This window comes from Dermacentor variabilis, chromosome 8 (genome assembly GCF_050947875.1).
Source record: "Dermacentor variabilis isolate Ectoservices chromosome 8, ASM5094787v1, whole genome shotgun sequence".
Lineage (NCBI taxonomy): Eukaryota > Metazoa > Arthropoda > Arachnida > Ixodida > Ixodidae > Dermacentor > Dermacentor variabilis.
Genome location: NC_134575.1, coordinates 62,426,643 through 62,442,519, shown reverse-complemented (window position 1 = coordinate 62,442,519; position 15,877 = coordinate 62,426,643). Strand labels below are relative to the sequence as shown.

Below are 15,877 nucleotides of genomic sequence, written 5' to 3'. Positions count from 1 at the left end.
GATACCGGAGCTTTGCAGCCTACAGAAAGCTAAATAAGCTAGGCACGGTACATTCTGCAAAAACTAATTGCAGAAAAAAGTGTCAGCAAAGATCACTATATTTTGCCGTTGTGTAGGACATAACTCAGGAAATGTAGCAGCTAGACAAAAACTAGGGACATATTAGAAGTTTGCTTGAAGGACCCTCTGTTTGGCGGAATTTTCAAATCTCTACCACAAATAATAAGAACGCAAATTTTCGAGTAGAACCTTTCCTTAACTGTATACGTTAGGCCGAATACATTACTTTGTTCATATTTATGCAAATACTCGCGAGTATTGGGGGTAGTATAGCCGTTATGTGAGGTCATTTGGCAATATTCGCTACTCGTTTTATGCCACTTTCTGGGAAAGCTCTCTTCATCTTTCTCAACTGCTCCGTAGCTTTGTGAGTTGTTAGTTTCTAAGCTCATATCGCTACCTGTCGCGCTAAAATGACGACTGCCACTTCTGTAATAAAATATGCGGCAAGTGGGAAAACAAATATTTTAGGAAGGCAACTCTGGTGGATGACGATTTTTCCCTTCCGTGGTGGGACTAGGCGCTGGTGCCTTAATTTTCATTCATGATTACACTGTGCCGTGCGATTAGACAAAGACGGGGAAACAACATGGTTGACAGCCAGGGCTGTGCGTGTGCTGTCGTCCTTTTTCTTTCTTCATCTAGTCGCACTTTACATTCTAGTCTCTTTAGTCCCGAATCAAGTTGAACTGTCAAAAATTTTGGCAACTTGAAATATTTTTGTGAAGGTGTCGCAGACTGCGTTGTAAGCGAATCAAGGTTGTAACATGATGCTTCGTGCATTTGTTACGTAGCGAGCCATCATAAATAGAGAGTAATAAATACATATTTATTGTGCAGGCTGTTGTGCTGCCTTTCTTCATAATCTTTTATGTCCTCAGCGCAATGCACATGCAGATGCTACATTCGACTGTAAGGATAACGAGATAGAAAACAAAAACAAATTATTGATTCACAATGACTGACGAAAAGGCGCATGCTGAATGACCCTTCAAAAATTATAGTAGATTCAGCAAAGTAGTCCTCTGTTGCTACACACTACAGTCCTAAGTGAAATTAAGCTACACTGAAAGAACAAAGTACTTAATTTACCCCAAGCCCAATGTCTGCGGTTAGTTCGTTGCCCCCACTGGACAGAAATGGCAAAAATGAGGCCGCGTACTCAAATGTGAAGACATTGACTGAAGAAGCCAATCATGACTATGAACCAACTTGCTCAGCAATCTGCGTTGCGAAACCAATTTTCCAGCTTCCATAGAGGTTAAGGTAGCAATGGAATGTTGAACAGCGTGTTTAACTCTGTAAACTTAGAGTTTTTGAGCCCCGCAGGGGCGTCTGCGCAAGCAGGCGTTTGGTGCCTTGCGACACCACGTACCCGAGCACACGAGGGTTGGACCCTCCCGCGTGTAGCCGTGCGCGGCTTAGCCGTGTCCGGGGAAAAGGGGATCCTGGGGGTTGAGCCAATGCCGGGTGTTTGGACCTTTACGGCCCCTCGGCGGCGGCAACACACCCCTTTGGCCTCGGCTTCACGTAGACGGCACCCCCGGACTGACCCACCCGGGGGAAATCGGTAGTTGCCTTTTCCTGTCTCTCTCTTCCTCTAATCTTCGTCTTTTCTCTTACTTTTCATCTTTCCTGTCTTCTCCTAGCTTCCGCTTACTTCCAATTTTTCCAGGCAGCAAGGGTTAACCTTGTGTGAATAACCAACCTAGGTTATCTCATATTTGGTTATAGCGATAACGTAAAGCTGGCGCTTGCAGGACCTGTTTTTACAGTCCCTGTAACGTCCCCTTGTAGGGCTCCATGGTGGGTGGCTGGCGTTGTTGCCGAAAATTCAATTCCTTTCCTTCCCTCCGCTTCCTGATCGCCCTCACAAAAGAGGGCGCACCGATGAAGTTTTTCAGTTCCTTGGACGACAAAGACCAAACTTCCCACAATACCATGTGATCCACTCAGAAAAATCCGACAAACAAGTACGAAACATTTCCCCTTTTCTAGTTTCCAAGTCCTTAACTGATGTCCTTGGTCCAGGCTACAAGGTATCAAGGCTGGCAAGTGGTGATCTCCTGCTAGAGCTCCATGATCAGAAACAGTACGATAAGTTGCCCAGTCTAGTATCATTCGGAGATGTTCCATTAACAGTGACTCCACACCGCACGCTCAACACCACCCGCGGCGTTGTCTCGGATGACGATTTGATCCAGCTGACAGAGGCTGAGCTCCTGGAGGGCTTCAGTGATCAGAATGTTGTCAATGTGAGAAGAATTAAGATAAGAAGGGATGGAAAAGAAATTCAAACAAAGCACCTGATACTCACATTCGGTTCAAGTATTCTGCCCGAGTCTGTAGAGGCCGGGTACATAAAGCTCCGAGTCAGACCATATGTGCCAAATCCCCTAAGATGCTTCAAATGCCAGCGTTTTGGCCACAGCTCGCAGAGCTGCCGAGGCCGCCAAACATGCGCCAAATGCAGTGCCCTTGAACACGCCACTGAAGCTTGTGCGAACACTCTCCACTGTGTAAACTGTGATGGGGAGCACGCCGCGTACTCGCGGTCGTGCCCATCGTGGAAAAAAGAAAAGGAAATTGTAACAATAAAAGTAAAGGAAAATATAAGTTTCAAGGAGGCACGTAGGCGGGTATCGTACCTGCCCAGGAAAACCTTTGCCGATGTGGCGCGTCAGGGGGCAGCGTCACAACGGCCTCCGGCGGCTGTCCGACCCACAGTCAGTGAGTCGACAGTTACGCCATCTGCCCCCACGGTGGTTGCAGCTAGGGCTGCTCCGCCAACCGAGCAGACGGAGCCATCGACCCCGAAGGTGGGCGCAGCCGAGGCTGCCCCAACTTCCGAGGCCCCCTCCAGCGCTGGCAACGGCCAGCGCAGCCAAATCCCTCAGGGAGCCCCATCGACCTCCGGGCAGGTGGGCGCAGGGGTCTTGCCCTCGAAGGCGGGACTCCCTCTGAAAACCTCTCGCTCGCAAGAGCGCCTGTCCTGCGTCTCACAGGAGGCAATGGACACTACACCTGTCCCCAAGGCGCACCAAACGCCTAAGGAGCGTCGAGACTCGCTCGAACGCTTCAAAAAGAACAAAACACCTATTACAGGGCCTCGAAAGGGCTCTGTAATGTAAGACATCTCTTCCGTTTCCGTAAACACAGCACCTATATTTCTTTAAATATGGATACACAAATCATTCAATGGAATGTCAGAGGTCTTCTTAGGAATCTTGATGATGTGCAAGAACTCATCCATACACACAATCCAAAAGTGCTGTGTTTACAGGAAACACACCTAAAATCAAAATACACAAACTTTCTTCGACAATATGTTACGTTTCGGAAAGATCGCGATGATGCTGTCGCATCATCGGGCGGTGTTGCACTTATAATTCAAAAAAGTGTAGCCTGTCAACGTTTACAGCTACGAACGCCCCTTGAAGCAGTGGCGGTTCGAGCTGTTCTTTTAAATAAACTCGTCACCATTTGCTCGCTTTATGTACCCCCACACTTCAAATTAAACAAGCATGAATTTCAGTCATTTATAGACGAATTGCCAGAACCTTATGTTGTTCTTGGCGATTTCAATGCGCACAGCTCCCTGTGGGGCGACTCTCGTACAGACGCGCGAGGTCGTCTTGTTGAACAGTTCCTCTTTTCTTCCGGTGCGTGCTTGCTGAATAAAAAGGAACCCACATATTACTCTCTAGCAAACAGAACATTTTCTTCAATAGATCTTAGTATAGTTTCCCCGTCTATACTGCTCGAACTTGAATGTGAAGTTACGAAGAATCCTTACGGGAGCGACCACTTTCCCATACTGATAAGAACATCTAAAGAAAACGAATATACTCCGCAAGCTCCTAGGTGGAAGGTAGACACAGCAGACTGGGAGAAATTTCGAACTCTCACTAACATCTCATGGGCCGACATGTCTTCTCTAGAAATTGATGCTGCTGTAGAGTATCTAACATCATTCATAATAGATGCCGCATCAAAATGCATATCCGAAGTGAGTGGTCTGGCATGCAAACGACGTGTACCGTGGTGGAACAGCGAATGTAGGATCGCCCGTAAGAATCAGAACAAGGCGTGGGCGTTGCTACGCGCTTCTCCCACTGCAGAGAATCTTATAAACTTTAAAAAAATAAAGTCCCAAGGCAGGCGAACCCGCCGACAGGCCAGAAGAGAAAGCTGGCACAAGTTTTTATCAAGTATTAACTCGTTTAGGGATGAGGCCAAAGCCTGGAACAGAGTTAATAGGATTAAAGGGCGGCAAACACATTCACTCCCCCTGGTAAACACACAGGGCGATACACTACAAGACCAGGCAGATTCACTTGGGGAGTATTTTGAGAACGTGTCAAGTTCATCAAATTATTCACAATCCTTCCTCAAATACAAGCAAATAGAAGAACGTAAGGCTTTCAACAGAAAATGTCGTCAAAATCAACCATACAACCGTCCTTTTAGTATTGCAGAGTTCAGAGCTGCCTTGAGCGCATGCAAGAGCTCTGCGCCAGGATCGGACAGAATAATGTATGAAATGCTGAAAAACTTACACAATGACACGCAAGTTACACTACTTACACTTTTCAACACTATCTGGGACGCAGGGTACCTTCCGACTGCATGGAAAGAAGCCATTGTGGTCCCTGTTTTAAAACAAGGCAAAGATCCTTCCTCAGTGGCAAGCTACCGCCCGATAGCCCTCACAAGTTGCATGTGTAAGGTATTTGAAAAAATGATAAATCGGCGCCTCATCCATTTCCTTGAACAGAACAAAATACTTGATCCTTATCAGTGTGGCTTCAGGGAAGGGCGCTCCACAACTGATCACCTTGTACGTATAGAAGCAAACATCCGTGACGCATTTGTACACAAACAGTTTTTCCTATCCGTATTCCTCGATATGGAGAAGGCATACGACACAACGTGGCGATACGGAATCTTAAGAGACCTGTCAGAAATGGGCATTCATGGCAATATCCTAAACCTCATAGAAAGCTATTTGTCCAATCGCACATTCCGTGTAAAAGTCGGCAATGTACTGTCACGTCCTTTTACACAAGAAACTGGTGTACCCCAGGGAGGCGTCCTTAGCTGCACGCTCTTTATAGTGAAGATGAACACGCTCCGTGCTTCATTACCTCCGGCCATTTTTTACTCTATCTATGTGGACGACATTCAAATAGCTTTTAAATCCTGTAACCTCGCAGTGTGCGAGAGACAGGTACAGCATGGTTTAAACAAAGTATCAAAATGGGCAGAGAAAAACGGATTTAAAATCAATCCTCACAAAAGTTCTTGTGTACTTTTTAAACGAAAGAGAGGCCTGGTCCCGGATCCTTGCTTAGAACTGTGTGGACAACAAATTCCTATCAACAAAGAGCACAAATTCCTAGGTATTATACTTGACGATAGACTCACTTTCATTCCACACATCAAATATCTCAAAGAAAAATGTCTAAAAACAATGAACTTAATAAAACTTCTATCCAAGACTACGTGGGGAAGTGACAGAAAGTGTCTAATGAATCTCTACAAGAGCCTAATACGGTCACGATTGGATTATGGGGCCGTAGTGTATAATTCTGCCGCCCCCAGCGCGCTAAGGATGCTGGATCCTGTCCATCATCTAGGTATCCGCCTAGCCACTGGTGCTTTCAGAACAAGCCCGATCGAAAGCCTATATGCCGAATCGAATGAGTGGCCGCTCCGCTTACAGAGATCATACGTCAGCTTTACTTATTTCCTTAAAGTGCATTCCATTCCTGAACACCCATGTCTTAATACCATTACCGATATGACGTATGCAACACTTTTCCGCAACCGTCCGTCTATAAGACAGCCTTTCTCGCTGCGTGTGAAGGAGCTTAGCGATGAAATGCATGTCCCACTCCTGGAGCACCGCTTAATGCGCCCAACCAAGCTATTACCTCCTTGGGACTGGCAGGTCACAGAATGTGACGTATCCTTTCTAAAAGTTTCAAAGCACGCTCCAGATGTAGAAATTCGAATGCATTTCCTAGAACTTCAGTACAAACACTCGTGCACAGAGTTCTACACAGACGCTTCCAAGTCACATGCCGGAGTATCTTATGCAGCCGTCGGTCCTTCTTTTTCCGAATGCGATGTACTACATCCAGAAACAAGTATCTTTACGGCAGAGGCCTACGCTATATGGTCGGCTGTAAAGCATATAAAGAAAACAAAACTCCAAAAAGCCGTAATATATACAGACTCCCTAAGTGTGGTGAAGGCCTTAATGTCACCCTACAAACATAAAAATCCTGTACTTACTGAGGTCTATTCCGACATATGCAAAACTTATCTATCTAACCAGCAAATCATCATATGCTGGGTACCCGGCCACAGGGGAATCGAAGGTAACGTCTTGGCAGACCAGATGGCTACGTCAATTGCACTCCCTGCTGTTAATAATACTGATTTGGTGCCTCTCACAGATCTGAAACCTTACATACGAAAGAAACTGCGAAACCACTGGCAACGCATGTGGGACGCAGAGATAAATAATAAACTGCACGTTATAAAGCCGCAGTTAGGTTTTTGGCCCTCCCCAACAAAATCTCGGCGAACAGATGTCCTATTCTGTCGCCTCAGAATAGGACACACATTTGGCACCCATAATTATCTGCTTACTGGAAGTGAACCTCCAATCTGTGGTAGATGCGGTGAGGTGCTTACTGTCCTCCACGTGCTCCTGGAGTGTCGGGAAGCCGAAACGGAGAGAAAGAAACATTTTCCGCTTGCTTACAAACATCACATCCCTCTACACCCCGTTATGTTTCTTGGTAAGGAACCGCTTTTTGACAACAAGACAGTCCTGAGCTTCTTAAATGATGTCGTACTACACGTTATATGCCCAAGAAATTCGTAGAGCATCCTCGCTCCAGAGGATGCCGCTGCGATAACAGTTTTGCCTAGCACATGCCTCCAGGCCCTTGTTTTTTCAAGGGCTCTAAGGAGGCAGTAGTGCTCGAGCATATCTTATAACCTTAGATATTTTTACGCATCGTATCATTCTATTTAAATGTATCTTAATGTTCATAGTACACGTCATAAGTCATCGCCATAATCTTATTATACAGATTTTGCGCGCTTTAGCGCGACCGTTTTTAAGGCCCCTCTACAGCCACGTCACACCAACTTCATCGAACTCATAATTTCACTGCAAGCCCATTAACACGGACATGGCGCTCTTTGGCCATACTTGGCCCTTGCGCCACAAAACATCAAACATTCATTCATTAGAGTTTTTGAGATTGTCCTTGTTAATTCTGACATTAGCCGGCATGAAGGTAATAGTTTATACCTACACTTCAAGCACTGTTCTGGTTGAACACCTGCCTGTGACAATTTTGACTTTCTGGAAAAAGAGCCCACCGCACCCCCCCCCCCCAATAGAACTGCTTAGAATAGCGAACAATTGAACTTGCCTTCATGTATTAAAACCTACTTCAATAAACAGTCATTGGAAACCTCCGCTTTCCTACATATTATGTTGCAAAATGAGCCTTTGGGAGCGGAAAACATATTAGCACTTCCAATAAACATTAACCAGAAGAAAAATAGGCCTAAATTTCTAATCAAACCAACCCAATATTCAGCATGTTGTGTTCCCAAAAATGACCGGCGATATTGGTTTGATGCATTCTTTATTAATTTATAGTACGCTAAGAGCAGCAGGCATGCTTGAGGGTAGCGATTAGAAAACAACAACAAATTACAAGATTACAGTGAATGATAGTCGCGAATAAATTACAGTGGTGTGTATTACTTTACAATGAACAGAGAAGGACCCGTGTAAATATATTTAACAATTCATACTGACGTATCTATTACTGGCCTTTTATATTTGTAATCGAAGAAATCAAGCGCACTTTCCTGAACAGTGACTACGTCGAAACATTATTTTTGGCAACAATCTACGTGAACGAGTGGCCTTTCTTCGTGCTAACGTCGTTTTTATGTATCTTATGAAGGGTCAACATACCATATTCTCTGCGGCGTGGCGTACTTGTGCCTATTGGCAGAAAATGAAACATGATATTTGTCAACATTTCTTCTGATAAACATATGCAAACATAAAAAATGTGGATTCCTTCCCAACGTACCCGCTATTAAGTTTTCTAAAACATTTGAACATCATAGGCACACGCGACACTTATGTCAGTGAAAAGTTCATGCTCCAGCCTCGAGTGATAATATCTGTCGAAGTAGTTTTCAAAATTTTTTTCTAGGTATTTTTACTCCTGCATTGAGCAAGTATAACAAACAAAGAATTATCAGGTAACACTTTCGAAGGGACACAAGACACATACATCATTGAGGTGATGGCATACTAACATATAGGGTCACTTGACTCCAAATGCAAGCCAATTGATTTTATGTTACTACCGCAAGAAATCTGCACTGTAAGAAGGAAAGAACAAAGTCCCATTAGGTGAAAACTTACAAATAATTTTCCAAGATACAGTTTCATCAAATGCAGAAAGGCTGCCTCACCTATAAAGATATCCTATGGAATGTTGTTTGACATTATATATGCATGTATACGACTACGAAGAACATTTCGCAGATAGAGAATTGGCCAATCATGTTCTCTCTTTGCTTGGTTTCTGTCGCTTTCGTCCCGCCACAACCCGGCATAAATGTATATCCAACATAATTGTGAAGAACTTAACAAAATGAGCGTAAAAATATAGATGGAGGTGTGAATGGCGATGAATGGTAGAAACACGAACGCCTGACGCGGGAGCTAATGAGCGAAGCCTTGCCAAAACACTGACTCGAACATTTGCCACTGCTGTTTGAAACTGTGTTGAGCAGAAGCACTGCTTTTCAAGCAGCGAGCACAACGCCACATTTGGTTTGAGCAATGGGGCACATTCTATTTGCACCTGGATTTGTACCGAGGAGGGCCCAATTTGTATAAGTTCGGCTCCAGTCGGATGACGGCGAAAATGCATTCTGCAAGCCGAGCGCTACCGAGGAGATAAAGAACACCCTGCCGCATACTCGGCGCCAGTCACGATGTATCCGACATTGTTCACCCAACACGCTTGAAAGCAGCACAATACCACGTGTTCTTTTTTTCATATTTCGCGGGCTTTCTTTGCAACCAGGAAAAAGGACTACGTGAGACGCATCCTAAAGGAAACAACTGTATCGGTTGTTGCTAAAGGTTCTCTACAAATTGGCGCATCATACTTGCGGTCCTCAGTGAATCATTAAAAATTTTTACCTAATTAAAGTTAAGTATATGTGAGGTTTACGGAAAACAAAAATTGTCTGAGATACTATAGGCTATTGTAAATAGTATGCATTTGGTCCGATTCGTTGCCGATGCGCCTTTAATATTTAAATTTTAAACCTCAACTAGGAGGTCCACCGCGTAGCGCAAGGTCTCACATTCCGCGCCCGCGTAGAAGGATCCTCTCTTGGGGTCGGAAATCGAACGGAGGCACGGACAGAGAAGGACAAAATGACAAGTTACTCTGATACCACAAAATTATATCAAAACTTCAGGCTTGTTTATTCACCCGCTAACCCCAAACTCGACAGAGCCCAAGCGGTAGGCGAGACACTTACAAACCAAGACCTTCCCCAACCCCGTCGATCTCAGCAGGATATGTCCAGAAATTTATTTGGGCGGTAACTGCCAACTATGCGACAGGGCTCACGCATCTCTTAGCAACATTCTCTCGGAATGTGAGGTTATATGCAGAGATAATACAGTTTTCCCACATGAAGCTCCGCCGCGCTGGACGGCCCCGTTCGCAGCTCAAACCTCCATGATCTACTATGGGCCATCCAGCAAGCCCGTGAGGCGGCGAGCAGACAGGATCTCCGGGCCTCCTCGGGAGCGGGCTAGGCCCAGGCCCCTAATTTGCCTGATTTTCAATAAAGTTGTTACCACCACCACCAAGTTATGCGGGACACACTGTGTACTACTCGGTCAACGCTCGGCGTGATAGTTTACCTCTTGGAAACCACCTCTTTGATGCCAACTTGGGTCTGTGGGTACGTGCCAACAAGTGTGTGCCGCTCTTCATTAAACGTCTTTGACGCAAACTTCGGTAACTAGGTATGTGTCACTGAAAATCTGCCGCTCCACAATGACAAAGAAGATCCCTTAATTTTCACCGATGCTGAGCCGAATCGAACCCACGTCACGAGAGTTGCTCACTGACAGCAACCCGGTCCATTATCAGACTGCGTCACAAATACATTGAGTATGCGCCACTTTCAATGTACACCTTTCCCGCCAAGGATTTACCAAGCTGCTCCGTGAACGCATTGGTATTTACCGTTCTTCAATGAACCTCTGGCCAACTTGGGTGACTATGCGCCACTGACTCCGCAGCAAGCGAGGGAACAATTCGCAGCTTTCGCATGCGCCTGCGCGCACCGTTTCTCGTCTCGGAGGCCACACGCGCTCTTCTCGAGAGTCCAACTAGATGGCGTAGCTTATCCAGACAGAAGGGCGCGAGAGAGCAGCGCCGTGGCCGCGTGACACATTTCCCAGTGTTCTCACGCACCGGCGCGCCACGCATTATCGAGGCCACGCCCATGCTTCGTGGCGGTGACCCTTGATGGCGCCGAGCGTCTTGGGGAAGCGCGAGTGAGGAATCCTGCTGTAATACGTGCCTCATAGATAGCTCGTTTCATTGGTGGCACTACGTTGTGTCGCTATAATGATTCAATGCTACACGTATTACCATACAATCTTACTAGGCATTCTTACGAAAATTTAGGAAGATGTTAAATAAAGTACAATGTTTTCTGAATTATTATCACCACAACATAGTTTGTCCAATAATGCACAAGCTTTGTACAGCCATTCTGATTATTTACATTTTTATCCCCTACATGGAAATCACCCAGAATAAGACATGCTTTGAAACTTTTTTGCCTGTAGACATATGACGAAAACAAGTTCTTCCGAGCCCGTCAAATGATAGAAATAATATTTGTCCAACCTTTGAAACAGGTTCATCAGTTCTTTCATTCACCCTTGTCCATTATATTTGGAATGACTAGTCGTACTCGCATTGGAAATGAAAGTATTTGAATAAAGGTGATAGTTCGTACTTACCATTTGAAATGGCTGTCGTGAAGTTGGTGCTCGTTTCTGTCGTGAAGTTGGTGTTCGTTTCTGTTAAGTAAAAAGAAGATATACTGAGCTTAAAAGCACAATAGTGCAGGGCCTATAGGAATTACAGATTTTTAAAGTTTTAAGACATTTTTGCTAAACAACTAATTTGCCTTTCGTAAAGGAGGAATGAAGGAGTAACTTTATTGAAAGGGGTTGGGATGAAAAGCTATGAGTCCTAGTGGGTGGGTCCCCAAGCCCAGGATACCATTGGCTACTGCCGCCTGCTTGACGCTATCCGAAAGCGCAAAATGCACCTCTGGGTCAGAGCTGCAAGTTGTGCCGCCCATTGCTCAAAATATTCGATGATTGAAATTTACCTAAAAAGGTATTTAAATTTGGTGGTCACTTTTGGCAGCCCCACAAAATGTGATATACCGATGGCGAGCCGCCACACCACAGACAGGTGTGCCCATACAGCGTTGGAAAATTTTTGTTTAATCTTTGTAGTTTGGAAAGACCTGCGTTTGTATCCTGCGCTGGTCTATGGCGTCCTCCCCTCTAATGATATGGGGGGGGCACTGTATTTTTGTCGCGTGCCGCGATGCTGAACAAGAACTTCACAAGAGGCCATTCGGGATAGGTCGTTGTCCTCTTCGCTTGACTCCTCTTGGAATGTTTGGGGGGATTGACAGTGCTGTCGAGGTTCTTCTCGGTTCGTGAGTCCTCGAGCAAAAGCGTCCGCACTCGTTTCCCTCCAGGCCTGTGTATCTCGGACCCCATATCAACTTGTATTCGTTTGTCAGTATCCCTCCTAGGAAATCTTTAACTTTTATGGGGAGGCGGTGGTTCACATTTTATATTTAGAGAAGTGGCTGAAAGAATTGCTCAACAACTTTGCAATGGGTACTGTGATGCTTCTAATAATTGTAGAAATATTATTCTGAACAGCAGCATTCCTCACTGTTGAATGATACCCAAAAGCATTTTTAGCCTTCAATACTGTGATATCTCAACAATAATGGGTTTCTGTATTTTATAATTTTTAGATGGGTATCTGTTATTCACGTTATTTTGGCGTCGAAATGCAATTCTGTAGTGCCAATAACGCATATATTTTTGTGGCCTCCCTAAATTTTCACCCTGGATGATTCCTACAGCGTCGGCAAGCTGCAGAGTTTGTCATTACAGAAGGTGAGCCCACCCACGGCATCACAAACCAATTACGCGCACTGTAAGCAGCAGACAACATAGTGTTATTGCCTTTTACTCAATGTAGCGTTGGGTGAGTAGAAGCTTCATTTGTCATTTTTAAACCCACAGACATTATACAGTGTCAGTATTAAAATGACCGCAGGAGCACTTGGGTGAAAAGTTCCTCTCACACCTGAATTCAGGCTTATCTGGAGTACTGTGTAGCGCTAATTTATTCATGTTGGTGCAAATATTTTTATAAAAGTGCCTCTAAATTGATCTGGTCCGTTGTTTCACTGGTAGTGGAAAACAACCGTATAATGTATTAAGCATACAGAGAGTTTGCGTCAATTTAGAAGATGTAACATTTACATGGTCTCCGACCACGCAATGTTGCATTCATATATTGTGTTATAGAACAAAAGAATTTTATTTACAGCAATTTTAAGCGAACGGTTGCTATCTCCACATACGTCTAAGCGCCTGCTTCTGTGTCTAAACGGCATAGTTTAAAAAATTGTTTAATAAAGCTTATAAGGTAATAGTAAGAAAAGAAATCTTGAACATTTTATGCATCAGCTGACCACAGAAGATATACGTAGTCTGGCAGTTTAAACGCACGCAGTCGTTCTTTTTTTGCAGCATTTACAAACTGCAAGATGGCGGCTTGAAATGGTCGCCCTCAGTACATACAAAGTGAAGGATGCTACCGGGTACTTCAAGGACGATTTTACGGTATTAAAGTTGAAATTGAAAGTATGTGTAATTGGGCACGCTGGTTCATTCCGGAACATCAATGTAACAGCGCTTAAAGCTGGACTTAAGCAAAAGCAGCGTGTTCGGTTGCTTTCACCTTGTCTTGTTTTTAGCCCCGATAACTTTATATTGTGCAATAAAAAAACAGATGACTTGCCATCGCAGCGCTGCTAAAGTGGATGTCCAGCTAAGCGGTTCCAACTGCTGATGGGTGTATGGAGTCTTTTATTATTTTAAAGTAATAGTAATGATAATATTCCTTTGGTGCGTCGCTGGGGTTCCTCAGGAACCGTAACGCTGCGTGGCATACCCACAGCACTGCTGCAACACGCGTGCCTTATAAAGCTGCAATCTGGGCGGTTAAGCCAACATGAGAACTATGAGAAATACACGGATTTGCCTAAACTTCGTCCTTCTGTCTTCAAAGGGTTTCGCGATTTGTTAAACTCGTAATTTTCAAAAAGTACTGCATAATAAATAAATAAATAAATAAATAAATTTGATTAAAAATGTTCAACGGGAGTATTCCAACCCAAAAGAACAAGTGTAGAAGCCCGATATTGAAAACATTACGACACGGACGCATGCATCGAGAAGCAGCATAGAATATGTGGTTCCGACGCTTCTTTTACTTGCTTTTATTGAAACCAATGCCGTTCTCGATGTTGCATACGGGATTATAAATAATGTATGCGCTTTTCGCCTGTCTTTGCTGAGTGCTTTAACCCTGCTTCACCTTTGCCGCGGCTCAGCCCGGTATTGCACTACTTCCGGGATCGGTCAACGTTTTTGATAAGGGACGTTCACACAAAAAATGTCAGTTATCTAGAGGCCTTCCTTCCCGTACATGTCTGCCATGGGCCTCGCATTAGCAAACAATGTCTCTTCTTTATAAAATGCTGCATTGCACAAGCTGTAGGCGTCTTTGCAAAGCTGTTAACGCACCTCACTTAATTTGCAACGCAGTGAGACCGCAGACGTTGCACTAGTACGCGAAACAGCAAGCGATTCGGTCCTTTCTTGGCCCATTTTGATAATACCTAGGCCAGCAATGACCTAATAAAAGAGCACAATAATTACGTTAAATCGTGGCCCATGAAAGCAGTTGATCCTTGCCCTTCATTGACAAGAGCTTGTGAAGGAGTGGTGAGTGCACAGCCGCGTTACTACAATTCAGTGGCAGGATGCATACTGTAGAATACGAAGGGAACACAAAATACTGCGCACTGCCAACTTTATATTGATCCTTGAACATTCTAGCAACGGATCGCTAGCATTAAATGCTGTCATCAAGGACAAGCTGTGAACAGTCTTTGCGGTTATCGCAGTTTTTCAGTTCACAGTACCTCTATAAAATTCACAGGCGATTTGTAGCCTTCGTCATGGATTTACTGGGTTAATAAGGTTACACTTATTAAAAAAGAATTTGCAGTGCTACAGGCAAATTTCGATTACAGTATGCAAGCAGCGATATCTGTAACAAACTTTCAAATTGTGATGTAGTATTATTTGTAGCGTTAGGCATGTTTTGAGCAACTCAGGTTTCTTCTGTAGTTCAAAAATTGTAATATGAAAATTGAAAAGCAGTAAACTTACCATTTAGAGAAATAGTCGTCATGGAGGTGGTCGAATTTACTGTGAAATAATATAATCCAAAAGGCAAAAGATAAGACACTGCGTTCAAGTCCGCCGGTCGGCGAAATGTTGATGCTTGTACGGAAAATTCTGCCATCATATAACTCTAGTACACAATACTTTAATATAGCAACTCTACCTTCAGTAATGATTGTCTGCGGTTTGTAGAACACGCAATGAAATGAGTTGTAAGTACCCCTGCTTACCTTTTAACAAACTGAAATTATTACGAATGAAATTTTGATTATTTGCATTCAAACAACTTAACCACTGCGCTCAAAAGTTTCCATATTATATACTACACCTGCTCGTTCTGTTATGCAGGCGCTACACATTGTTCGACGTAATATAAGCTAATGCAGCAATCAGGCTGCCAAAAATACGCTTCACTGAATGGTGGTGTAAATCTCCAATAATTATGGCAAGGCATGCACCCAGTGAAGAGAATGTGTTTTGCAGCTTGAGCGACTAGTAGCACTTTCACTAAAACCCTGTCCAGGTCTTCTGGTCCAATCAGTGTAGAGCACATTTGTGCAGTTTGCACCGCGCACTTGGCATATTCTTCTGTTCAGCGTTCATCCTCAGATGTGGAATAGCAGCGTCAGCGGAGTTCTATACGATACTAGCATTTAACACAACTTGTCTTTTTAATCATTTTCAAGAACGGAGTATTACCTCTCACAGGTGTTTGTAAGTGCTCTGAACAGCACTCTAATAGTTACTTGACAAAGGTTTCAGCTACAGTTGCAGCCTTGACTAAGTATAAGCGTAATCATGCAAATATTCAGAAGACTAGAGGTCTGTCAGGTATAAAGAGAAGTCTAAAAGTGTTGACTCGGCAAAAGACGTCAGCTGCCCTGGCGTGTGCAGAATTTTTACGCGGCTAAACGCGAACGCTGTCAGTCGGCACTATAATTTAAATACTTCGAATGTTTATATAGCTAAAGTGTTCGAAAGTATAACAAGAGCTTGTCATGTGGGCTGCCAAGGGTAACAAACGTATGGATCCCAGCGCTTTGGCTCTCTTACAAAAAGGGCTATATACGTCTACAGGGAACTACACATATGAACCGTATCAATTCTTGCAAAGCTACTTTAGGAGCTAGTTGGTGCTAG

General features: G+C 44.1%; 1 protein-coding gene across 13 annotated transcripts in view; it reads right to left on the bottom strand.

Annotated features, from left to right (window-relative positions):
* Positions 1 to 15,877, bottom strand: part of LOC142590271 (uncharacterized) — a 45,031-nt gene that overhangs the window by 8,168 nt on the left and 20,986 nt on the right. For 12 of the 13 annotated variants that reach the window (XM_075702233.1, XM_075702236.1, XM_075702240.1 and 9 more), the window contains 3 exons: positions 14,723 to 14,761; positions 11,180 to 11,239; positions 8,075 to 8,104 (listed from right to left, as the gene is read on the bottom strand). In XM_075702233.1, coding sequence (XP_075558348.1) covers positions 8,075 to 8,104; positions 11,180 to 11,239; positions 14,723 to 14,761 — 129 coding nt within the window. Of the gene's footprint in view, positions 1 to 4,647; positions 4,713 to 8,074; positions 8,105 to 11,179; positions 11,240 to 14,722; positions 14,762 to 15,877 lie in introns of all 13 variants that reach the window. The other variant, XM_075702238.1, reaches the window with a different exon arrangement.